Source organism: Lissotriton helveticus, chromosome 11 (genome assembly GCF_964261635.1).
Source record: "Lissotriton helveticus chromosome 11, aLisHel1.1, whole genome shotgun sequence".
Taxonomy (NCBI): domain Eukaryota; kingdom Metazoa; phylum Chordata; class Amphibia; order Caudata; family Salamandridae; genus Lissotriton; species Lissotriton helveticus.
In genome coordinates this window covers 163,151,807-163,178,920 of record NC_136072.1, presented here as the reverse complement: position 1 = coordinate 163,178,920, position 27,114 = coordinate 163,151,807, and the positions used below count along the sequence as shown (strand labels likewise).

The 27,114-nt window shown below is 45.5% G+C and overlaps 1 protein-coding gene across 1 annotated transcript in view; it reads left to right on the top strand.

The window, feature by feature from the left end:
* The window catches only part of LRRC15 (leucine rich repeat containing 15), a 162,149-nt gene that overhangs the window by 47,505 nt on the left and 87,530 nt on the right, over positions 1-27,114 (top strand). Inside the window, exons 2-3 of the mRNA XM_078665459.1 lie at positions 1,028-2,776; positions 23,411-23,504. Coding sequence (XP_078521585.1) covers positions 1,028-2,776; positions 23,411-23,504 — 1,843 coding nt within the window. The remainder of the gene's footprint in view (positions 1-1,027; positions 2,777-23,410; positions 23,505-27,114) is intronic.

Below are 27,114 nucleotides of genomic sequence, written 5' to 3'. Positions count from 1 at the left end.
ACACCGGATTGGCGGTAAGTGGGACTGTATTCGGGAGCGGGGGGGGCGTGTGTGTATGTGTGTGCGCGCGTGTGTGTATGTGTGCGACGGCGGGAGTGTCTCTGTATGCGTGCGTGTGTGTATGTGCGCTTGTGTGTGTGTCTCTGGTGAGGTAAGGGGTGGGGAGCGTGTGTGTATGCAGTGTGTGTGCGTGTGTGTGTGTGCGTGTGTGTATGCAACGGCGGGGGTGGGTTCTCTGTATGTATGGGTGCGTGCATGGGTGCTCGTGTGTGTGTGTCTCTGGGTATGCGCATGCGTGTTGGAGCTTCCGAGGCAGGAGATGGGCAAGGCGCCGTGCGCGCCCACGAGGTGCAATCTGCGCTCGTGCACCCTCTCTTGTCCACATTCCCAAATACGGGCCACAATAGGTCTAGAAGCAGACAGCAATCAAAGCTTCGCTTTGAATGCAGGTCTGCTCGACCTAAAAATGGATAATTGATAATTCCAATGAGTATTTGGAAGAAATATCTGAATTTATGAAGATGGAATAGAGCAATGGATCTTCTAAAACTCTTGGTTAGTAATGTTCCGTAAACCTGCAACAAACACAGCCAGGGACATCAACGTATATTGAAGGGCACACAAATCCGAGAAGCGTTCACTCACACACAGGTCACTGTTAATTTGAGCACAGACACCTACCAACACGTATCAATAAATCTATATGTTCTCAAGACCGACACAACCAATTTGATGTATGTTAGATCAATCATTCTGTTTTCCTCTGCATTTAAACAAAGACTTTTCCAATCAGAGTTTCCGAAATCCATAACAAACATTTGTTTCTGCTATTGTGAACTATTAATGTATGTATCCATATCCTTTCAAATGCATATATGTACAAATTCAGCAAAGCTTAGTTTGCAGTTGAGTGTTAGAGAAAAATGGCATTAAAAAAATGTGTCTGATATTCAAAGTGATATGTGCTATCTTAAACTATGTACATTTACTGGCAGGAATAACAAAGTTGTTTCGTTCTTTTTTTCAGGTGTTATGGACCTGCACCACCACATGTTGTGGCTTTTGATTTCCCTTTGCCTGACACTGGTTTTTGGGCAGTGTCCTAAAGAATGCACCTGTCCCAAATCTGGCCAAGTGGATTGTTCTGGAACCACAATCACAGAAATTCCTGAGGCGATTCCTGAGGATACAAAAACTCTTCAAATGGGAAACACCCTAATAACAGAGCTGAATGACGATTCTTTACGGAATTTGACTATATTGATTATCTTGCGAATTGAAAAGACGGAGTTGTCAAAGATAACCTCTAATGCTCTTTTGAACCTTTCATCTCTACGTTATCTAAGTCTGTCCAGCAACAAGTTGCATGATCTCCCTGCTGACCTATTTCAAAGTCTGAGAAGGCTGGAAACACTCATACTTTCCAACAATCAGCTCCACCAGATAGATCCATCTCTCCTGATGCCACTCAGTAGTTTAAGAGACCTGCAGCTTCAGGGGAACAACCTACGCTTTGTGCCCGATGGTGCGTTTGACCAAATGAAAGCGCTCACTAAACTAAACCTGGGGAAAAACAGCCTCACCCACCTCAGCCCCAAGTTTCTAGAAAAAGTGACTCGCCTACAGATCTTAAGGCTCTATGAAAATAAATTTACTGATTTCCCAGAAGGTTTCTTCCATGGCCTTCCTGATCTCACCGAGCTTGGGCTGCATCAAAACCAGATTGTACAGTTATCAGCGGATCTCTTTTCAAACAATCGAAATTTACAGAAACTATACTTGTCAAATAATTTAATTGAACATTTGCCTCAAGGAATCTTTCTAAATTTGCCTGAGATCACAAAGCTAACACTGTTTGGCAATGCCTTAGGGGGGCTCACTACTGGTGTTTTTGGACCAATGCCAAAACTTAAGGAGCTATGGCTGTATGATAACCAACTTGAGACCATTCCAGATTTGGTGTTCAGCAACTTAACTGAGTTGCAGTTGCTGATTCTCAGCAGGAACAAGATCCGTTCTATATCGGCCAGGTCATTCAGCGGCCTTGGAGAACTTTTGGAACTTTCCCTTCACACCAACGCGCTCTCCATGTTGGAGGAGGATGTTTTCAGTGGCTTTCCCAAGCTGCAGAATATCTCACTTCAGAATAACCAGCTCCAATCTCTGCCCGGAAGCCTTTTTGGAAAGTTTAACAACGTGATGAATGTGCAGCTGCAAAACAACTCCTTTGAGACTCTTCAAGTGGATTTCCTTGAGTCTCTGGGACACCTGCAGGAAGCGAAATTGTTTGACAATCCCTGGAAATGTGATAAGGACATCATTGATCTTAAGGACTGGCTACTTACAAATCGACATAAATTGGGAAACAACAGTGAACTTCTATGTTCCAAGCCTCTGTTCTTGAAGGGCTTATCAGTCCTGGAGTTGAGCATGGATCAATTATTAGCCAAGGTCACTACAACAAAAGAGCACCTAACTATGACCCACCAAGGGTACACACATGATGAAAGTGATGAAACCACACTGCCTGATGGTTTTAAAACAGTCACTGAAGAAGCTGACAGGGAACACAGGCCACGACCAACTATTCCATTGCCGGTCGATGAAGAAGAAACAGGTCTATGGGGTTTGACCCGGCTCCAAAGCGGATTACTTGTTACAACAATTGTTTTCTGTTGTATAGCTCTTGTGTGTACTTTAATTGTGTGTGCAGTGTATAAAAGAAAGAAAAAGAATAACATTGATCTGTTGAAAATGAAAGAAAAGAATGAAGTTTAAAATTATACAATGCAGCATTCTCATAACCAGTGTGAGCACACTGCTAAATGGGTAGACATTCAGCAATCGCGAGACATTTGGAGAGAAATCGTATTGTTACAAATATGTAGTGCTGAATGGCGGTGTTTCTTATATGCAAGTATATGCGTCTTAAGCCAATATGGAGTGTCAAATTATTATGTACTAAGTACATTATTGGGGCTCAGAGATATTGAATCCAACACATTGTTCACTGGGGATATCCCAAGCGGTTCTGTATGATTTTTGATTGTTTATTCCATCTATACTTCCGTAATTGTAAGAGACCTCAGTGGGAAGATTTTTGTATTGATATCTATAGTTGTCAATCATCTAAAGTTACAGACTCTGATTTTCTTTTCCTCATTGGTCCAGGGGCATATGTCATGTTCATTGTGTGGAATTATGTGTCGGTATCCGGTCTTATATCATAATTACCAATTTGAAAGAGTAGCCACCATTTATGGTATTTAAACACATTAGAATACAATAAAGATAATGCAAACAGCCACCTGTACCTTGTAAAAAACTTCAGATGACAGCCACAATAGATTTCATAAATGGTCACTAAGACACACAAAAAAATTAAATATTTATGGCAGAGAGGAGGGGCTATTCTGATTGCTAGTACAAGTAGCTTTTACTTACACGTGTACTTAAAACTAGATTAATTATTTCCAAAGATAATTCAGAATAAATAACTGTGCCCATTGCAGCCTCCCCACAGAAAACCTGAATTCTTATGAGTACAGCTCTTTTGTGACCTTAAAGGAGCACTGTACTCCTTAAATTAAATTGTCCTTATTAAAACAAAAGTTTAAATTGCCATTAAGAATCGTGGACTGTAGCCACCTTGGTGGTTTCTCAATACAATCTTCTTTCCAGCAGCCTCTCCTTTTAATATCTTGCTTTGTGCTTACTTGGGTTTTGCTGGTCTATTTGACAACCTTGTGGGATCAGCCTGCCTGCATTGCTGTGTTAATAATGTGTCCAACTTTAACTAGTACTTTTGGCTGGTATTGCAAACACGTGGCCTTGCGTCAGGAGTGAAGCACAGTGTTATGGCCTGTGCCTGTACTCTGTTTACTAACTTTGTATCCACTTATTGATAGAGCTGTTACATTTTCTTTGCCTGGGGTGCATGGGCAGAGAAGAGGCGATGGGAAGAGAAAGGAAAATGGCGGCGGGGGAAGGAACGATGGAGGTGATGGGAAAGAGGAGAAGGTGCAGGGGGGTAGAGATTGATGAAAAGTGCATGGAAGGGAGAGGATGAGACTGCAGAGTTGTGGGTAAATCAGTGGAAATAATAGAAGTTGCATTCAGGGGAGAGCATATAGAAACAAGAGAGCAGATTTCAGAGGAGGTATTGATGCACCACAACCCATGTTGAGCTATCTGCACTTAATTTACCTGCATAGCTTCTCACTTCTGGCGAAGACCAGGTGATTTGATGAGCCAATTTTTTGGCAAAGGACAGAGATCCTTTTACCTCCTGGTCACAAACAGAATTATTAATTTTTTGAGGTAATTGTATTGTATTGTGATTGCATTTATATAGCGCTTGCTAAACCTGACGAGGCGTCGAAACGCTTTTTCGGCGAGTAGCACACTACTCCGGGACCCATAGAGGATTAGTGTTGAATTAGTATAGCGAAACATGCAAGTACATTTTAAGTGGTGGATAGGTTAGTCAGTTATTTGGATTTGGAATGATAGCAGAAGGATAGAGGAGGACAAAGGTTTGTAATTATATAGTGCTTGTTGACGCACGCTATCCAGGAAGCCTATAAAGGGTTAGTGGTGAATTAATATGCTGAAATATGAAGTAATTTCAGTGGTGGATATTAGTCAGTTACTTGGAGTGAGAAGGATAGCGGAGTCAATCCAGAGTCAATAGAGCCAGCCAGCATCAATACCCACAATAGAGGATCTTTTAAGGCTTTTTGAAAGACCTTGCAATCTGTCACTCTTCAAAACTTTTATTGAGAAGGAATTCTACAGGCTAGGTCCTAACAATCTCAGGGAGCGTCCACCACAGCGTAACTTTTTGTAGCGAGCCACTGATAACCGTGATTGCGACAATGAATGTAGTGTTTCAAATGGAGATTCACTGGTGAGAATTAGTTTGAGAAACAAGGGTGCAAAAGCAAAAATTGTGGAGGGCAATACATAATACTCTGAATTGGATATTTTGCTAAAATAAAAAATAAAAAGTGGTAGTTGTGTGGTCGCAGTGCTGAGCGTAACATTCTAAAAAGAGCTCAAGTGGTGAAAAATTTTAGGAGAAATAAGGGACCAGAGGCAAAAACTGTTGGTGGATGAAAGATAATACTTTAAAGTTGTTACATTGTTGAAAAGGTAGCCAGTGTAATGGCAGTGCATGTCGGTGACATGTTCAAATTTCTTTAATTGCTTTAGTAGTCCAATTGTAAAATGTATTACTAGATAGACAGACCCAGATATATTTAATCCTCAGTATTATGGGGGGAAGTCAACCTAATTTTGGTCTAGTAAAAAGTAGGAAAGTGTCAGTTTCTTAGAAAACCAACACTACAATTAAAATGAAGGGCCTCCATATCTGTTCTTATGAGCACAGAGACCAAGGATTAAGAGGCCATGTAATCCTGCAAATCTACTTCCGAGCAATAAGTGGATATTTCAAAAAAGTCCTGCAAGAATAACCCAAAAACAACAGAAGTTGAGACTCAGGGCAATTAGTATTGAAGGGAGAGGGAGGAGGCCAGAAGAATTGATGATGGGTAGAGAAATGCTTAAAGAAACATAATTTTCTGAGTAACAGATGTTCTAGGTTTTTCATTAGGAAAAAAAAGGTAAAAATAATAAAAGACAAATATGGGCAAATTGTAGACAGATTTTTGCCGGGAATTGGATTGTTTTTCGAATTAGAAATACTTGAACTAGATCCATACAGTCTGATTCAGAGTACAGCAACAACTTGTGAGCAAAGGTTTTTGCTTCACATTTCAAACCACAGGTTCACAGCTCTTATAACTGGATTTTTGGACTAGTAAAGTCCTACCAGTAATGTGTGGAGGAAATTGTGTAGCCAAAGCAGTGTGCAAATGTGCATACAGTAGGGTAATAACGGTTGCAAATACCATTAGTGCACGTTATTCCATTGCATAGAGAAAACTCAGAATCGACATAGAAGGGACCCCGACCCATGCATACCAGTATTCTCCACTGGGGTTTATTAAACCTGCTTTTACCAAGTAACTCATGATGATGGGTACAGAATCATAAGTAGGAGGGTATATTTATTGCAACCACAGGTCACAACAGGGGACTGTAAAAATTTGAGTAAGGGCCTAATTATGAGTAAATCGGTGTATTCCGACCCGTGTGTAAGCCCCTGTTGGCGCACAGGTTGGAATTACAAGATGGAGGTATTTAACGTATCCAATAATTATCAGATGCAATGTGTATATCAACCTTCATTAATTTGCGGCAGGTTGAACCTGCTGAAACTTAACAGGGGCAATATGTAATGGTATATCCCGTAACAAGCAGATTTTGGTGTGTTAAACACCAAACTCCACATTATTTCCCAAAAACTCGTAATAAGCGCTATTTATCACACGTGATAAATAACCTAACCTGGATATAGTTCTTTATGAGCTGCAATAAATAGCACCTTCACTTGTAATCAGGTCCTAACAGATTTTTGCAAATGTAAATTATGTTACAATTTTACATTACATTCAGACTGTCTTTTCCATTTTCTTGTGTACATTTTTTCAATCATATTTGCGGTTTAAATTCTAGTGGGAATGTGTGCCACTCGGAGAACCCTCTTTTACATTTGAAGTGTAATAATAGGAAGTGGATCGATAAAGGTCTGATGACTGGAACAAGGGGGGGTTATGAAAACTTTACAAGAGTTTAAGCCCTCCTAAACAGTGTTCTGATTGGCCAAAATCCAAGTTCTGTGTTAATTTTATTGGGCATGAAATATGGTGTATAAACAATGTTTATAGTGAAAGGTCCATGCCCTAGTGGCTTTTTTATGGCTATGTAGTATGGTATGCTTTAATGTTTAGCTGTTAAAAGTCCAGCGAGGTTCACTTTATACATGTTAGATTTAAAAAAAGATGTTCATAAATTGATACATTACTGAATTCCTAAAATTCCTTGTCATTTTTCCACTGTTACAATAAAGTGTTTTTTCTAAATACCACATTTATTGTTCCGATTTTTTACAGTTTGTTCATGGTCACAATGTGCAAAATTTTAAGAAGAAATTACCTCGAATTTGTTTTTATTAATGCATAAAAGGAAATTCCAATAGGAGCAGTTGGTGTAATTGTCCGAGGTAAGTGAGAAAATCAAAAGATGTTTAGGAATTCTGGTAAGGTGGTGTTAGAATTTTGAAATATTTACCATGGCAACCTGATGCTTTTGGGCATAGAAATGCAACAGGATAAAAATACATTTCTGCAAATTAACAAACGGGAGAAGGATTTGAGCTGCAAAGCCCATTGGGGCGTAAACGGGATTAAGTATGGCATTTGTTTGCTTCCTTGATTTGCAGTTGTAAAAATGTTGCACCACAAAATGCGCTATTTGCCAATGTTGGATCTGGTAATAATATATGTCACTACATTTTGAGGCATATGTATGAACACCTTTTCCCATAGACACAGAATGGGTAAAACCCTTTGATACATCTAGCCCTTTATTCCCCCTTTTCCACGTAATTTGATGTCATTCCGCATCGGATTTTAGTGGCTCAATCGAGATCAGGCCCTTAGCATTTCCAAATCAGATGACTGCTTTGACCGAGCAGGGGGGTAGAGCATAAACGGGAGCCATCTTGTGAGATAGCTGGAATTGGAAGGGAATGTGTACTAATGGTGAAAAGAATTAATATTATTACCTCTGCATGAATGGTAGATGGCACCTTATCTGGAGCACTATGTCCAGTTCTTGAGGTCACTTCTTAAGGAAGATAGCTCAGATGCAGAGAGATCAAATCTGCCAGAGGGATGCGTTGTTTGTAGCATAAGTCATCAGAGTGTGCATTAATAGTGTGTTGTATGCAGCAGTGCTAAATAACTGAAGGAATCCGGAAGAAGCCACTATGTAGGTCGAGATGAAGGAAAACAGGTCAGGATGGGCCTAGGAAGGTTAAGAAAGTACAGGTAGAAGTCAACGAGGGATAGAATGGGAGGAGAGGACATCTAGATGGGGGACTATAAGATGGAAAAGGGCATGGTGTATTAGCCCCTTCGCTGCGGGGGTAATTCACCCACGATGCGGGGCGGGGGTTGTGAGCACGGCACTGCGGTTCTTGTGACTAGACCAGCTTGTCATGAGTCACAGTGGAGCTGTGCTCATGACGAGCTGGTCTCGTCACGACTCCGCCCACTGATTCATTCACCCGCACAGGCGAGGAATCCATTGCGCGTTGGCAGAGCGCAGCCGTTATGACGAGCCCAACTTGTCATGAGCACAGCTCCATTGTGACTCATGACGAGCTGGACTCGTCATGAGCACCGAAGGTGTTAGAGTCCCCTTTGCCAAGTCAAAACCATGTACATGCAGTGAAGTGGAGTGAAAGCAGTAAGTGATCCGTAATAACATTCATTCTGTTGCATCACCAAGATGTGAGTCAATGCTATGACTACAACAAGATGCCCAGAGTAGCATCATACAATGATTCTTAATCAAAATAGCAATAAATGTGCATGACTGCCTATCAGCAGCCATAGTGGAGGCAGAATGGCACACAAAAGGGAGGGAGCACCTGATTTAGAATTTGATGGATGGTACTCTGCCCATCAGAGCGGTGGAGGACAGTATCTCTGCCATGCTGATGGGTTTATTTCCTTCAAACTTAAAGATGACCGCAGAAGTCATATCTATACACTGAAAGAAACCACCATCACAGTGTTCCCTTTCAACGTACAGAACATTTTAGTGAATGGCTGCTGTCAGTTTTGACAGCCATTCACCAAGCTTAAAATTATTTAGATTTTTAGAAACAAACTCCCAAATCGGGAGTATTATTTTCATAAAAACAAAAACTTAAGGACCAAGCACTCCTGGGAGTTTTCCTAGCATGTAGGAGTATTTTTTTCTTTTTTTCCTGTCCCCCACTGCCAGGTTTGGTAGTGATGGGGAAGAAAAAAAAGCCATCACAGTATCCACCCTTTCTTTGGCAACCTCTACTTTGTCATTCTGTCGGAGGAAGTTTTCCATCCTCAGAGCCCTTGGGAGTTCCTTTGCCAGAAAACCTATGGTCCATCCATCCTTAAATGAGGCGGTCAGGCTGATGTTTTGTAAAACAGGAGCACTCCATTCACATTTACGAAAAATTGTATGGGCCTGATTCACAAAGAGACTAACATGTGAAGTAAAAGTTACAAGCATGGAGTCTCCACACTCATGGTGGATTTTCCACACAGGGTGGAATCTCTGCATGCGTACTGCAGATAACTGTGCCATATTTAAGTACACATGGTGCAGTTCTGCTTCTCCTAGTGCTGGCATACTTGTGGCTGCCTTGAGCCAAGGCAGGTACCCTGTGTCATGCCCCAATGGTGCCTGCGTTGTGGTCTGGACAATTTTGTGAAGGAAGGGATACATTTCTGTGCAAAACTATCCTTTGAGACTCTTTCCTCCTTGCAAATATTCCGTAGAATGTAGCACACATGAAAAACCTTCCTTAAACTAGGGGAAATAATGAATATTTGTCCTTGTCACGGCTCAGGTAGGCACACTATTTTGACACAAACCCACGTTTACAAGTCTTTATAAATATGGGTTTGTGTCAAACTACATGAGTGGATGTCTGTGAAAACCAGTGCTTCACCCATGTAAAATCTACCTGATGCAAGGTAATGCAAAGAGAAAAAATAAAGATATTTCTCCTTGTTATGCCAGCCTCAGGCATGCACACCATTTTGTGGCAAACCCACATTTTCATGTAACGTCTGTAAACGGGGAGCACTACCAACCAGAATATAAGATCCTTAAGTATTGCCCGGCGGTGTCGCCTCTTGAACCCACAAAGAAGTTAAACTATTTAAGAGGCAGGCGCTGAAGACTGGAAGGCAGGAAACAAGGTTTTTATTCTCTCCGGAGGAGAACACAGCAAAACAGACAGCAGGTATCGTTCTGAGGTGCTCTAACTACATTTCTGAGGCCTGGCCTCTTATACACAAGTTAATCACTTTATTGCATGAAACACATTCTCGTTAATACTTTGATGTACGGAAAGACATCCTCGGAACCTCCCCTTCAGGCCCGTTCCCACACATAGTTACAGTTGAAGTTCCCACCCCGGTCACAACAGGTGATGATCATCGCGCAGCTGGATATTCCGCCGATTCACGGAATGTGTGGGGTTCGATCGGATCTCGTAGGGCGGGGGCTTTGATTGACCCGAGGGTCCTTTAATGGGAGGAAGCTTCCTACTGTACTGGGGGCAATAAACGGTATCCGCAGAGTCAGGTGGTGGCCTGGGAACGAGGGAGACAAACGGAACACAGGGGAAAAGGGGGTTTGTATCAAAGGACCTGGGACCATGAAAGGAATGAAGGGAGGTGTCGTGCTGGGAACAGGATGGGATTCTGAGGCAGAGCTGCGCTGAAGAGGGGTTTATGACCCGAGGCATGTGAGGGCGAGGGGGTGGGGGTGCTTGCGAGGCTAGGAGAGGGAGAGAGACGCGCTGGCTATCAGCAAAGGGCAGGGAAGCCATGGTTTTCAAAATGGCGGCTGTTTATGTGCGTTAGAAGAGCAAGAGGGCGCCGATAATGTTGACGGTTTCAGCCTAACTTTCAGCAGTCCTCCCTTTTCAACATATCTAGCCAACTTGCTTACTCAATGTCAATTTTCATCAAATTCCTAACCTCGACATCATACAACGCTCTCATGTGTTCGTCTCCAAAGTCCACAGTTTTGGGGAAAATACAACTTGCACATAAAGAACACAGAGGGGGCAGACATTGAATTCCTAAGCAAAAACCACATATTACAACTACAGGAACCAGGATAATGGTGAGCAGTCTCCAGCCCCAGTTCTTAACGGTGTCCCAGAACCAACCACCGAGTGACCATTCTTCTTGTTCTTGGCGGACTTCTGAAGAGAGTCTGTGAAGATGTTCGATGGCTTTGTACACCGAGGGTGAGTTGTCCGGTATGTATGTACAACAGCTGGACCCAATAATGCGGCATGCTCCTCCACGGTCCGCCAGAACCACATCTAGAACAAGGCGGTTCTGAAGAGCCACCAGACGGACCGCTTGGAGCTCAGCAGTGTTGTTAGCAAAGATACCAGCTGTGATGTTCATGGTTGTCTCAACTGCCTGAGTCAGATGTCGGATGGCACGGCTGTTTGCCATCGGGCCCCAGAGGGGGACGAGTCCTTTCATAGCATCGAGGAACTGCGCTCCCGTTGAGTCGGCTTGCTCAATGTCTTTGGCTCGTTTTTGTCTATGGTGATTCGCTGGTGCCACATAAGTCGGGGGAAGGACGAAGGAGATGAAGCAGGTGCCCCCCCAGCCTTTGGGGAGCCAGGTGTAGGCTTTTGTGCCGCAGACGAAATACATGTTTGGGGACGACACAAAGGAAGGTGGGTCCGTGGAATCCAAAGTTCTGGTAAAGCGGCAAGCGCTGCGGCCCACCAGCTGCGTCCCAAGTCCTTCTACACACATGTGGCCTGTGACGTTGATGACCGATAGGGCCACAGTCAGAGTGGCAGCCGTTCGTTTCCGCAGATAGGAGAAGGTGGGTCTGGTTGGATTGTTGAACACCTGCATTTCAATTCGTTCTTTTTCAGGGATGTCCATGTGGATCGAGTCGCTGGGGGTCAGCAGGCAGATTTGTGTCTTTGTCTTGTTTCGCCCGACCCCGTGAGAAGAATGTGCTGCAGTTCTGCTGAAGGTGGCATTGTCCTTATAGCTCTCTTGCAGGAGGATCAGCCAAGCAAGGCAGGAGCCGTGGACAGAGAAGGGTGAAGGGATGAATGGTATTGAATGTCCAGTGGCATGGGGTAGCAACCCACAGATCCAGCAGTTGGTGGTATTGGTGGCAAGATTGTGCTGGTGAAGTAGCTGCACGAAAGAGTTGTTCCAAAACTCCTTTCGCCTCTCTCTTAGTTGAGGAGAGAGCGAAATCAGATAATGTTCCTTCATGGTGGTAGGTTGAGCAGTGGTTAGGAATGTTTCGTGAGCAGGTGCATGTTCTTCCATAATCCAGAGCGTGGTCATGAGGAGAAAACAGAAGAGGATTGTGATGAAGAGTGCAATTGTCTTTGAGCGATGAAGTCTGTCTGTTCTCGGATTTCTGTAGTGGGTATTTCCTGCTGTCTCCGTCGGTTTCTTATTTGGCGCTTCCATCATCTTCTTATCTGGCGCTTCCATCATCTTCGTTTTCAAGGTGCTCGGTAGTGGGCAGGACCACAGACTTAGTTTAGCTTCTCTCCAGGTAACCCTTGGTAGTTTGGGTCACCGTTCTGAGATCCTTTAACCTAGTCCGTGGCCTACTTAGCCGAAGCTCCCTCCTTTCGACGCAGGAAATACCCTTCTCGAGATGGTACAGTGGGGTCAGGATGTTTTGAAAGTTCAAGTGTCTCTGTGTCAGGATAGCAATTCAACGATGGTCGGTCCTGGTTCAGGAGCTCTTCTTGGGTGTTGACGGTGTCTGTCGTGGCCAGGGCTGGGGAGACCTTTTTGCAGTGATGGGCGTGCAGCCAGTGCTTCTTCCCCTCCACTCGAAGTGCGGTCCGAGTGGTGATCAGCACTTGCCAGGGGCCCGTCCACCGGGGTTCCAAACTCTTTGATCGCTGAAAATTCCGGATCAGCACGAAGTCCCCCGGCTGGATGGCGTGACCCGGACCCCTAGAAGCATCGGGGATGGCCTGCTGCACCTGCTGATGAATGACAGACAGAGTTTCAGTCAATTTATACAGATAATCAGACATTAGGACGTCCGGAACGTCATGAATGGAAGTTGGTTTCGGGGCAGACCAGACGCTCATGGGTCGACCGAAGACGACTTCATAAGGAGTCAAGTGATGTCGGGTGGGGGTAGAGCGCATCGATAGCAATGCCAGTGGGAGGGCGTCTGGCCATTTCAGGCCCGTGGTAGCCACTATTTTGGCCAGTTTAAGCTTTAGTGTGGCATTGTGTCGTTCGACAAGCCCAGCAGATTGGGGGTGGAAGACTGCGTGGAATTTCTGTTTAATACCCAACCCATTTAGGATGAGCTGGATAACTTGGGCTATGAAGTGGGGGCCATTATCACTCCATAAAACACGACAGAGGCCATAACGGGGGAAAAACTCCTTTAACAGAACCTTTGCAGTGGCCATAGCGGTGTTGTCACGGGTTGGGTATGCTTCCACCCACTTGCTAAATGCGCACACCACAACAAGTACATATTTCAGGCCTTGGCATCTGTCTAGCTGGATGTAGTCCATCTGCAGGACTTCAAATGGGTGGTTTGGGACCCCAAATCCCCCCCGGGGTACTACAGTTCCTTTCCCGGGGTTGTGTTGCAGGCATATTAAGCATTGTTGGACCAGGCGTTTGGCGGAATCTGGGATCTTATCATTGTGCCAAACCCTGGAGACAAGTTCGATCATGGGGGCTGATCCTATGTGGGCAGGGGAGTGTGCCATGGTCAATATGGGAATCAAGTATGAATCAGGTAGCAACCATTTATTCGTGTCTTTTGTCCGCCAGCAGCCTTCATCGTCTTTCAATCCCACCCGTGTCCATTCAGTCAACTCGTGTAGTGTACTAGCCGTTTGAATGTCCCTGATAGTGTCTCCAACGTCAGTCCATTTTTCCGCTTGTGATCTGGTCACGTACATATGTGTTGTTGTCCTATTTTCAGCTGTCGTTCGGGCGGTGATGTCGGCTAGTGCATTTCCCTGTCCAATAATGTCTGTCACCTTCTTGTGTGCCTGGCATTTGATGACGGCAAGCTTGTTGGGGAGGAGGACAGCTTCGATTAAGGCGGAGACTAGATCCCCGTGCAAAATGGGTGTGCCGTGTGAGGTCAAGAATCCCCTTTCCCTCCAAAGGAGCCCAAAATGGTGAACCACCCCGAAGGCATACTGGCTGTCGGTGTAAATGTTCGTTGTGGTTCCTGTTGCCAGGATGCAGGCTCGTGTCAAAGCAATCAGTTCCGCTGCCTGGGCAGATCGCTGGGTGATGCGGGCTGTTTCTACTACGGTTCGAGCCGTGGTGACTGCATAGGCAGCGGAAGTGGTACCATCGGAGAGTTTGATGCAAGAACCGTCCACCCACAGCTCCCCGTCGGGGTCAGGGAAAGCCGTGTCTCTGAGATCGACCCTACTCCTGGTCTGTTCGTCCGTAAGAGTCACGCAGTCATGCACGGGGTGCACATTGGGATCGTTCTCTGGCAAGGGTAACAGAGTTGCCGGATTCAGTGTGGTGCATCTTTTCAGGGTGATATGGGGGGCAAGCAAGGTCAGTTCGTATCCAGTCAGTCATGCACTCGTCAGATGTTGCGTCTTGGTTTGGTTCAGGAGGGTGTCGACTGCATGGGGTACCAGTACCGTGAGGGAATTCGAGAGTACAATCCCCTCACTCTGTCGGATAGAGATTGCAGCAGCAGCTACAGCTCGAAGGCAGGCAGGCAAGGCTCTGGCGACAGGGTCAAGAGTGGCAGAGAAGTAAGCGCACGGTCGTTGCTTAGGGCCGATGGCCTGGGTCAGGACAGATAAAGCGCACCCCTCCCTTTCGTGAGTGTAAAGGGAGAAGGGCTTTTTGTAATCAGGGGTACCTAGGACAGGGGCTGAGCAAAGGGCATCTCGCAGTTCCGTGAAGGAAGTTTGACACTCAGGGGTCCACGGGAGTGGGAAAGGGACGTCTTTGTTTAGCAGAGAAAGCAGTGGTTTTACAACGAGGCTGAAGTTTGGTAACCATTGTCGGCAGAAGGAGGTGAGGCCTAATAGGGAGCGAACCTGCTTCTGGGTCTTAGGGACAGGGGTATCTAGAATGGTTTGGATACGATCAGGAGTGAGTTTTCTTCCGTCTTTGGACAAAAGGTGGCCTAGGTAAGTGACCTGGGGTAGACAGAATTGCAACTTCTTCTTGGAGACCTTGTGGCCATTTTCCGCAAGGAAGTGCAAGAGTTGAATGGTGGCGGTAACCGCTAGAGGGGTGGTGTCGGCTGCCAAAAGGATGTCATCGACATATTGTACCAACACCACTCCGTCGGGTAACTGGACTTGGTCTAGTTGTCTTTTGAGGGCCTGGCTGTAGATGCTAGGGCTTTCCGTGTAGCCTTGAGGCGCTCGGCAAAACCTATATGAGCGGGCTTTTAGGGTAAAGCCGAAGAGATATCGGCTGTCTGGGTGGATGGGGATGGAGAAGAATGCGTTCTTGAGGTCGATGACGGTGAAGGTGGTGGCAGTGGATGGAATCAAGGTCAGGATGGTGGTGATGTCTGAGACCACAGGGTACTGGGGTACCACCACTTTGTTGATCTCTCGGAGGTCGATGATAAAGCGGTATGCTTTCTCATCTCCCTCTCCCTGCTTCTTGATAATGGGCAAGATAGGGCTGTTGCAAATGTTGCTAACCACTTCCTCTACCACTCCTGCGTCTATCAGTGACTGGATAATCATTACCAATGCCTTCTCGCCCTCTGGCGATATCCGATATTGGGGGAGTTTTGGGAGTGTTACGTCTGGTCGGACAGTAATGTGTACTGGGTCAATTAACATACGCCCTACGTCCGAATCCGCTTTGGCCCACAGATACGGAGGCAGAGTGTCAAGCAGGGATGCGTCAACGTCGGTGATGGAAAACATGTGTCGGGGAGAGCAGTGTCTAAGCAGAACGGGGTTGTCGTAAAGAAACACTCGAACTCCATCTTGAGAACACCTGATCGTCGCTCGGAAGTGTTTCAGTAAGTCAAGTCCCATAATGGCGTCAGGGCTATTGGAGGAGAGCAAGAACGTGGTGTTGGTGGTGTTGTTTTCTACGTCAAAGAGAATCGGGGCAGACAAAGGGTTGGTGGAGGGCGTTCCATCGAAACCTGTCGATGTTATGAGTGAGCCAGACAAGGGTGCCCTTGGAATCAGTCGTTTAGATAACGCACTACGTGTTGCGCCAGTGTCTACCAGAAATGGTGACTTGGTACCCAGGACCTTAGCAGTGACGTAAGGGCCCTGCTGGTCAACATAGAGCTCGACTGGATCCCTCCCTTGCCCTTGGCTGTCCTATGCGAAGTTGTGGGTGTCTTCATAGTCGGATTGTTGATATTGGTTCTGCCTGGGTCGATCGAACGTATTTGGTCTGCCTGATCTGTCGTTAGTCGCGTCATTTGGGGGCCCTCGCTGTTGTCCCTTAGGTCTCGGTCCGTTTGCTACGTCCCTGGGGTCTTTGTTTCTGATCATTTCCAGAAGAACTGGGCACTGGGATTTCCAATGGCCAGTCCCTTTGCAGAAAGCGCACTGGTTCTCTCTAAGGTCTGTGCGTCCACTGTAGGAAGTCAGAGTGCGGTCTTGGGGAAATGTAGTCTTGGGGACGTTCGTCTGGTAGTTTCCCCGGCATTGGTCTCGTCCTATAGTCACCCCTTGTAGTTTGGCAATCATCACCCTCTCTTTCAAGTCCTTCTTCTTTTTCTCTGTTGCCCTATCGTTTTCATTTTTCTGATGTTCATAATATTGGGCCATTTGGAGAATCGCTGTAGGTTTGGAGGCTGCCCAACTACTCTCGCTGGCCTGTAGTTTCTGGGAGATCTCCGATGACAGGCCCTTAACATAATTCTGGACAAACAGATGGTGTCCGGTTGCAGTGGTAATGTCCTGGCCGCTGTAATCGGAGAACACCGTTTCAAACCGGGAGAAGTATTCTGATACATCCTCCTGGGGTTTCTGGCGACAGGCTGTTACTATCGACCAGTCCACTTTCTTTTCTGGGATCAGGGTTTTTAATTTCTCTACGATTTTATCTGGAAGGTCTAGAATGGATTTCAAAGGCTTTTGTCCTGGTCCCCGTTGTTTATCCAGGTCATTGAGTTGTGACCAGGTTTGTCCAAACAGCTCAAGGTGGTCGACTTTCCGGATTTGCTTCCACACATCAGCTGGTATACATAACCCGAAGAACAAGTCGATGTCAGCCAGGGTCATAATCGTTGAGCCCAGGGCTGTACCCAATTCAGTATAGAAGGCAGTGGGGTTTTTACGTAGGTCGGGTAGAGATTTCCGGAATGTCAGTATCTCTTGCCGGTCCCATGGCTGGTAGACCCAGTTGTACACTACCCTTCCCTTCGCATCTTGGTTGTTTGCATCATCGTGAGTCCCTGTACCTCGGGGAGGAACCCAGTAAGGGGCAGCCTCTCGTATCGGCATCATGGTGTTAGATTGCTCGGTTGGTGGTTTGGTCACTACGGAGGTCGCGGATTTAGCTCCCAGCTCTCGTTCAGTGAGGTGGCGGAAAACCTCAAGCGTACGCGTAAGGAGGTCCGACACATCACATTCGCCCTCATCCCCGATATCGACCTTCCGGTACAGAGTCGTTAGGCTCCCGGGACCGTTGTCTCGATATCGGTCCTCGTATGCATTCAAGACATGATAACACAGTCGTACGGTAAAATGTCGTCTGTGACTCCCTGTATACGAGCTGAACATATCTGTGATGTACTCTTCATCATCCTTCCTTTCTACCAGTGTCCTTGCTATTTTGTCGATCCCCGCTCGCTCATCTTTGCTTAGTCTGCTTGTTCTTGTAGGGCCAGCCCCTCGAGTCTCATGGTCGTCTAACGTTGTTGTTGATGCGGTTTTTAATACAAGGGGTTCGGCTGGCACAGAGGCCATTGGGGCCGAAGCTGTGGCGGTACCTTCGTTTGTACTTGGGGGTGGCGCGTGCTGCGCCAAGGGTTGGGAAGGGGCATATGGAGGGGGCATGTAGATGATAGGAGGACCTAACAGCAGATCCTCGTTGGCTCGTTGTTTCGAGGGTAAATCAGGGTAGAGCATGGAGGGAGTTCTAACCGGACACTGGCTTGGTGTTTCCATTTCTAGTTTCTGTTTAGCTTTCTCTCTTTCCTTTATCTCTTTTTCTAGTTTCTGGGCAGCTAGGTGGGCTGCTTTTCGCAGCTCTTTTTCCAACCTACTCTCAGTTTTCTTTTTACGTTGTTCAGTTTCTTTTCGCCACATGCCGAAACTGTCAAGCATAGTGGGTGTTGTCTTGTTTTTACCCAGGGCAGTTTCTAGCGTTTTTATTTTATCATCATCGAAGGATCCTATCAGGGGCCACTGACTTTCTTGACCCTTTTTCGTATATTTATGCCATAGTTTACTATAGGCTATAGCGGTCAATCCATGCTTCATGAACATGTCCTTATTAGGGGTGCCTTCCAGCGGGGCTGGATGGTCCATCTCTAATAAGCGGTCCGGGCTAAACAGGCTACTAATCAGTGGGGAGAAGACAGACATGACGGCTCGTAACGAGGGACTAAAAAGTCAGCACTGCCTATCTTATCACTAGGTGCAAAGACTGGACAGAATATTTCTATTCTACGTTGTTTGCAGGCAGTGAATACCTCATGGATCAAAATAACAAAAAGACCAATAAATATTCAATGGGGAGAATGAGTAGGTCCGCAAAGATCTGCGTTACCTACCCTTTTCACTATCTGCAAAAAGGGTGGTCTCTTCCCTGTTTGCAGACAGAGAATCTCCAGAAAACAATAGTTTTGCGAACAACAGTTCAGTTTCAAGTAATTATTGAGTGGGGGAGAAAAAACAAGCACGGATGCTGCCCTACCTATCCTCCACTGCTTGCAAAGAGAGAGCCCGTTGTTTCTCCGTTTGCAGACAGTGAATCTCCAAATAAATAAAAAGAGCAATACTAGTATTTTTTTTTTTTAAACAATCAAGCAATCAAGCAATCATTTCGCAACTTGTCGTGATTACACGACCTTACCCGGACCGCATGGACAGTTTCTTGTCTTCCGAATCCAGCGCCCGATCGTCCTCTCTTCTCCGTTATCCTCACGGCACTCCTGATGGTTCCCAGTCAGGACCGTAGATCACTCGAGAGAGGTCTGTTCGGAACCAGTGAAGTTCGGATGATCGGCTGTCAGACGAGGGTCTATCGGACAGACGCGTTCCCGATCGTTGCAGTCGTTCACTCTGTCGTCAGGACCTCTCCCACTGGATCCACGGGTCGCTGATGGGCGCCACGTTGGGCGCCAATTGTAAACGGGGAGCACTACCAACCAGAATATAAGATCCTTAAGTATTGCCCGGCGGTGTCGCCTCTTGAACCCACAAAGAAGTTAAACTATTTAAGAGGCAGGCGCTGGAGACTGGAAGGCAGGAAACAAGGTTTTTATTCTCTCCGGAGGAGAACACAGCAAAACAGACAGCAGGTATCGTTCTGAGGTACTCTAACTACATTTCTGAGGCCTGGCCTCTTATACACAAGTTAATCACTTTATTGCATGAAACACATTCTCGTTAATACTTTGATGTACGGAAAGACATCCTCGGAACCTCCCCTTCAGGCCCGTTCCCACACATAGTTACAGTTGAAGTTCCCACCCCGGTCACAACAGGTGATGATCATCGCGCAGCTGGATATTCCGCCGATTCACGGAATGTGTGGGGTTCGATCGGATCTCGTAGGGCGGGGGCTTTGATTGACCCGAGGGTCCTTTAATGGGAGGAAGCTTCCTACTGTACTGGGGGCAATAAACGGTATCCGCAGAGTCAGGTGGTGGCCTGGGAACGAGGGAGACAAACGGAACACAGGGGAAAAGGGGGTTTGTATCAAAGGACCTGGGACCATGAAAGGAATGAAGGGAGGTGTCGTGCTGGGAACAGGATGGGATTCCGAGGCAGAGCTGCGCTGAAGAGGGGTTTATGACCCGAGGCATGTGAGGGCGAGGGGGTGGGGGTGCTTGCGAGGCTAGGAGAGGGAGAGAGACGCGCTGGCTATCAGCAAAGGGCAGGGAAGCCATGGTGTTCAAAATGGCGGCTGTTTATGTGCGTTAGAAGAGCAAGAGGGCGCCGATAATGTTGACGGTTTCAGCCTAACTTTCAACACGTCTACCTGATGCAAGGTAACGCAAAGAAAAAACAAGCATTTGCAATGCAATCGATCTCGCATTTCTCACAGTTAGACCTATTCACATTGTAAATGTCAATAGTTTTTACTTATTTTTTTTGTTTGTAGGGGTGGAGGGAACAAAGGAAGTTGGGTGAGCAGGCCAGAAAAAAAGAAAGGCGTGGCTGCCATTGTTGCTGATTAGGAGCGGTGCATTGCGGTGCTAAAAAAAACCATAAAATGATGTTGAAATAGAGTTGGGGGAGCCGCGCAACCACCATTGTAGAAGATTTAGGCGTCCATTATGATATCTGGCGGATTGCCTCCGCCAGGCTGGCGGAGGCAATCCGCCCGATATCATAACCAGATTTCCCCCCGCCATATTAGGTCTTTCCGTCCGCCGCTTTTCCGCCCCGGTCGCCTTGCAGCCGGGGCGGAAAAGGAATAATATAGTGCAGAGAGCACCGCCCGCCACAATGCTGAAAATACAGGATGTGCCCGCCACTGTGGCGGGCACATCCTAATAGCACCCCCGGGACCCCCGCCCTTATGGCGGGCAGTCCAGATTTACGATGGGATGACGGGCAGGCAAAGTCCGCCCGTCATCCTAATGAGGCCCTAAGTGTGGCGTGCCGTGCTACTTTAAGAAAATAATTGGATTTTGAAAAATGAAAGTTGTGTGAGCCACTCAGTAGTAAAGAAAGGCGCCGCCGCCATTGTTAATGAAAAAGTGTGGTATGTTGTGCCTTAATAAATAAAGACGTTGCATTTGAAAATTGTAAAATAATAAATTACTAGCTTTCTCGTCACAGTGTTCTGAAGCGCCAATGAAGTATGGGGGAGGGGTGTAGGGAGGAGGAAGCAGCTGCTGCCCAGGAGAGGGCCCAAAGAGCAGCTGCTTGGAATGGGAAGCATTTAACAAGGGAGGAGTTGAACAGCGCCGTGCAGAAGTAAATGCGAGTTAAAGGGCAATGCCCAGCTCTGCAAGGGAAGCCGACTATGAAAAAATAAAGGCAAGCTTAAAGTGAAAGCGGTGCCTCTAATAAACACTTATGGCCTGATTATGACCGCTATCTTATCGGAGGTGGGACCACCCGACAGGATGTGGGCTGCCCCGTCAATGATATTAAAATGCAACCGCCTTCAAGGTGGTCACAAAGTGTATTGCAGTACAAAAAAAAGACTTTCAGAAAATCCCTGCACTATGTGGCAAGCACCAGGTGGTGCTGCCATATGGTGCAGTGATATGTAGGAGGGCTGCATAGGTGCCCCCCACAACCCATAACTGTGACAAGTGAATACAGAGAGCCAGCATAAAAAAAGATGTACAGCCACCATTGTTTAAGTGAAATTGTGGCATGTACGAGGAGAATAACGGGGAGAGGAAACAAGCATGGGCGTAATTGAGTTCCTGAGCCTGAAAAAGGCTAAAAAAAAACAAAGAGTGCTCAGACGGTAATAGATAACATGACAGGTAAAACCACATGTAAGAGGTGCAGTCTTCGTGGGATGTTACAAAAGAAAAAAAGGAGGGACTAGTGACCATAATAACCAATGAAAAGCAGCCATTTACAAAGGAGACTTAATGGAGCCAATTAAAAAGATGGGTGTTGCTTAATGCCCATATTCAGAATACAGCATGCCTCGACGAGACAGCATAAGCGCTGCCTAGGTCCGACCTAAACAAATTAGGGGAAATAAAGATATTGCATCATTATATGCCAGCCTCAGGTAAGAACACCATTTTCAGGCAAACCCACGTTTTTATGTAATGTCTACCTGAGGCAAGGTAACACAAGGCAGTAGTATGCACTGCCCTGCATTACTATTGGGATCTGTGTGGCTTTGTAATTCCTATAATAGATTATACATCAGGGCTGCACCAAAAAAGTGACACAACCCTGAGGCAAAATCTTAGTAAATCCTGCCCTACGTCCTTTCATTTTTACACCTAGGTGGCCCTATAGCACCTCCTATTTCAATTTATTAGACACTCTTTAAGAACACTTTAATGTTACTACATAGAATATAGCCACATGGAGATACCACTAGATTGAAGCTACTCAATGGAAATTATCACTAGAAAGAATACCACTCTATCTCATAAGGATAGTACAAAACCATGGGGCCTAATTAAGAGCGGAGTTGTGTCACTTTTACACCATGCAAGGTGATGCATGAGCGATGCAAGTCCTAAAGGTGATTTATGAAGCCACGCAAGGCCACTTTGCATGGTACTGAGTGGCTCCATAAATCTGGAGTAAACTAAAGCAGCGCAAATCGCTCTGTTGCCTTGCTCTGCCTTAGGAATGCCTCGTGTACATGGGCGTAGGAAGTGTGGGGGATATATCCCCCCAGATTTTCAAGTGTGGGGGACAAGGGTAGGGGGAATTTCACCACCCCCTTCTGTGATTGGCTGGGCCATTAGCGCTACCTATAATGGAACTCCACTTGACCGGTCTCCAGTCACAGAGGCTACCCATCCTTCGTTATGCTGCACCCCTCCTGGAATTATTTGACACCTCACCGCCACAGTTGCCTGCAGTCTGCACTGCTGATTGCTGTCTGATCCTTCCACATCTCAGCACTGCTCTATCTGCCGCTGATGGGTTAAGTGCCTCAGTCCCACTCACAGTTGGCTCAGGTGGGAGCTGGGGCTTGAATTGAGGAATCGCGGGCTGCATAGGGCACCTTTCCCTGTGCCTTCCCACTTCACTAATGAAGCCTAGTAAAGGTACCAGATGACACCGTATCAGAAAATACACAATTTTGCATTCCCTGACTTTCCTTAAACCCAATAATGCATTCTGGGATATGTAGTCTCGCGTCACATCAGCTTAACCAAGTAGACTAATACCCCCTGAGAGCAATAACAGGAAAAGGGAAAGCCCATGACTTGACCACTATATCTCTGATGCTATGATGGAGTCCTCAGGTAACATTGAAGGTAAGCCGGGCTTATTCAGGCCGTACCACTCTGAACCCGGACAGAAATATGAGGGCCCTTTTTGCAGACGCACCAAGTGTAAACCAAGTTGTCCCATTTTCAAGTCTATACCATTAATGGCCTGACAATGTTCCCAATTTCAAACTTAATTTTACCACTTAGGCCTTTTGTGCTTGTGTTTGTGATTCACAAAAGTGGAAGTGATTTACTCACTGTATTGAACCATCATTTGAAATGTGAGTAGCCCATATGACCACACTGCACCAGTTGGTGCCTCATCCACCTTTAGAAATCCCTGGCCTGCCTGGGCATCATCTTGAAACACTCAATAAAACACGTGCCAAGTGCTTTAGCACCACATGCCCTCTGTGCTGTCTCATTGTGTTTGTCTGTGACAGCTATGGGTCTTCTCAAATTCGGCTCACTCAAGTGGGCTTTCAAGAAAAAGTATGTTTTTGAAGACCTGTACACATTAGATTGTCAGCAGAATAACTTTAATTTTAAAGCTCCAGTGGACAAGAATCATAGATGAGGTCACCAGCAAGTCCTGGCACTTTAGCCAGCAGCCCTTAGCCTTCTGGTACTTATATTTTTATGTTTTCTTCAATAGGCATGGACTTTGAAATCCAGGCATGCAAAGTACAGTGGCCCAAAAATCCAGAACTGTCTGAAGGCCCTACATTTGACAAGCAGTCAATTGGCAGGTAGGGGCGTAACATCTCTAAGCATGAATCTGGTTCCAGGATGACAGAGGGCTGGTGGCTCTCAAAGAATGCAATCTGCGTAATTCACTTCTCAACAACATGGGCCAGTATGAATACTTTTGGATTGCATGTCAGGGTGCAAACTCAGTAGACAGTTGTAAGTTCTGTATACATCACTGGTGAGGCCTCGTCTGCAGTATTGGGCCCAGTAATGCAGCTCACATCTAAAAAAACAATGCTAAATTATCAATGGGCCAGTCAGGGACATTTTCAGACACCTTCATTTAGGGGGACAAAGACGTGCAAGAACCAATAAAACAACGAGGAAACAGGCCTTCCCATCCACACGCTCAGGATCTGTAACCATCCGGACCCCCAAAGAATGCTCAAAGTTAGGAAGTAGCTGCAGATGCATGTCTTTAAAGAACACTACATCACAACACAGTACAGAGTCCACCTCTCATCGCAGGACCATGATCTCCCAACCAGATTCACTTTCTGGTTGGATCTCTGCGTTTGACCCTGTACAGCACTCCGCTGCGTTTCAACTACTTGTGCATTTTACAAATACCGTCAATGTGAATACGAAGGCCTATGGTTCAAGCGACAAGTCCTGCCTGTGGAGGCTCCATATTCTTGCATAGTCCGGGAGAGGCTATGTGTAGAGAGGCATGAATGAGAAACAGACAAATCTGTACACAATGTAATTGGCAAGCATTCTTTAGTAGTGGAAACCTCTCACAATTACAGACTAGAGACTGGTACCTGGTAATGCTCTGAAGCAGCATTCACTCAGATGGAAATAGTAATGTAATTACCCCAGCAGAAGTAACAAGGATAGGAGAAGATATATTAAAATGAACTCGGATTAACGCCAGAGTCAGTTGTGCTGAGTAAGCTCAGTTAACTTGGGATACTGTTTTGGGTAAAAAGGGTGCAGGGACTCTGAGATGAGGTTGATCCTGTGGCCCTTATTTCTGGGCATTTGTAATGTTTCTGAGCTACGCGATAGGTGAGGGAGAAGGCTGGGGTCCTCGTGTCTTGCAGTAGGAAAGAAAAGGGTGTATCTGCTCTTCAAGCAGGAGATAAAATGCAGAAAGGGCCAGACTAGCCACTCTGGCATTTCCTTTGTGGGCTGCAAGCTAAGGATGCTTAATTTTAACTGGTGGCTGCAAGTGGGGCCCAACAGCATTCTTGGTACATGCTTTAAACCAACATACTGTAAAAACAAAACAAGAGAAAGAAAGGCAACAAGGAGTGTGGGCAGAAGGAGGGAGGGAAATATGGAATACAGTGAAAAGGGAAAAAGCAAAGATGAGAAAGAACATGCAACAGTAAGATAATGTGGAGGGAGAGTATGTTAGTGGATGAAAGAGCCAGGAGCTGAAAACAAGAGTAGACAGCCTAGCTACTCAACGGAGTCAGAGTCAGAGTCAAAGTCACTTTATTCGATTATTTTAAAATCATAAAAGTATACTATACCTATACAAAGAATTTTCAAATTTATATAAATAATACAAAATAAAAAAAACAATTTGATAAAAATGATACAGTACATGAGTATGAGTATAAACAACAGGCTATATAGATGATTCTATGGAGAAATTTTCAGATGTATACATTATCTCATATCAACTATACTACGTTATTAATTCATTATTATTAATTCATTATATACATAGTAATAATTAAAGGCTGTGGCAATTAAACATTATGCGATTCCAATGATGTAACATCCCTTACTCTGTTCCGTCTAGCGCGGATAGAGGCTATCAGAAAGTTCGCAACCCCAAACATCACTACTGGGGACTCCATGAGCTGTAGATATAACAATGCAGGTTTTACCTGTGTAAACCCCTTATCCCTTAGCAGTGGTACAATATACTTTTTTCGACCTTCCACTAGAAAAGAGCAAAAAAACATAAAATTTATGAGATCTTGGTCAGAGAAATTATCACATTTGCATGGTTCATTTTCCATTGGTCTACAACACTTCACATAGTTGCCCAGCAAAAAATGAGCCTGATTGAAGCGAAATTTTGTTAAAAGCCACCGATGATATGGTCTTGTGACAATAGTCAAATAAGATTGTATAGATATTGTCGTAATCAGGGAATAATGTACCCTTACTGTTGGCTTAACCATTTCTCGGGCAACTCGCTCTAAAACTCTGTTACCCACAAAATGTTTCTTTACCCATGCAATATCTTCCTTGCATAGGTTTTCGGGGTTAATATATAGTTCAGGCCGACCTAGTTGCTTAGCTGTTGCTTTTATAAATGACAGCCATTGGATATCCTTTGCTCTATCACGTCCCATACAGTCCTTGATGATCTTATGATTTAGGGTAAGGTTTGGGTTCAGCCATGTTTTGATCCAAAACAAGAGTGGAGCCATGTTAAGGGAATCCTCAATATAACCCAACCCCAGTTCCATATGTATTGCAAAGGATGATGTGGAGTGGGGTAGCCCCAGGAGTGAACGCAGGAATTTGTTTTCCTCTCTCTGTATTTGGGCAGTGTCTTTGTAGCCCCATGTCGCTGCTCCATACCTTGCTATGGCTATGGTTTTGGATCTGTATATGGCCAGTATGGCCTCTGCTGGTTTTCCGCCCAATCTTTTTGCAAACCCCCAAATTGCAGCCGACGATCTTTTCACGGCAGCCACTTTGTTAGAGATTTGGGGTGCCCAGGAGCCCGTGTCATCAAATACCACTCCAAGGTAGGTGAAGATTTTAACTTTTGTTAGTACAACATCATTACAGGTTAATGTTTTCGTATTATTTTTCCCTTTCCCCACAGACATAACATGGGATTTCTCCATATTTACCACAAGATCTATTTTGTGCATAAAAGCCCCAAAGGAGTTAAGCAAAAGTTGTAGGCCGATGGGAGTCCTTGAAATTAGGACTGTATCATCAGCATACAGTAAAACAGGCAATGGGACCCCCCCCCCCCATATATGGGACATCAATGGTAGCTGTAGCCAAGGTATTTCCCAATGAATTAATGTAGATGGAGAATAACATTGGGGCCAAGATGCACCCCTGGCGTACACCTCTACCCGACTTAAAACCAGCAGTACACTTCCCCTCCTGTGTCATACGTATTGACGCCTTCAGGTCTCTATGTAGTTCAGCCAGGAAATCCACAAGGGCCCGATCCAAACCCAGATCCAAGAGCATTGTCCACAGCTTTGACCTATTGACTAGGTCAAAGGCTGTGGACAAGTCCATAAAAGCCAGGTTGATTGACCCCCTAGACGCCACTGTATATTTATTAATTATAAACTGCAAATTTAGACACTGGTCTTCTGTGCCTCTCCCCGATCTGAACCCATATTGCTCATTACACAAGATGTCGTTGTTATTAGCCCTTGTAGATATTTTTGCCAAGATAACTTTCCCTAGTATTTTAAAAGAGGAATCAATTAGGGATATCGGCCTATAGCACCTTGGGTCCCCCCTTTGACCCTTTTTAAAAACAGGGATTATGATGGATCTGGACCAGGATGTAGGCACACTAGTGTTATCCATGCAGGCTACATTAAAGACATTTGTAAGTACAAGGGACCAGATATAGGGATTAGCTTTATACATATCTGCCGGTAC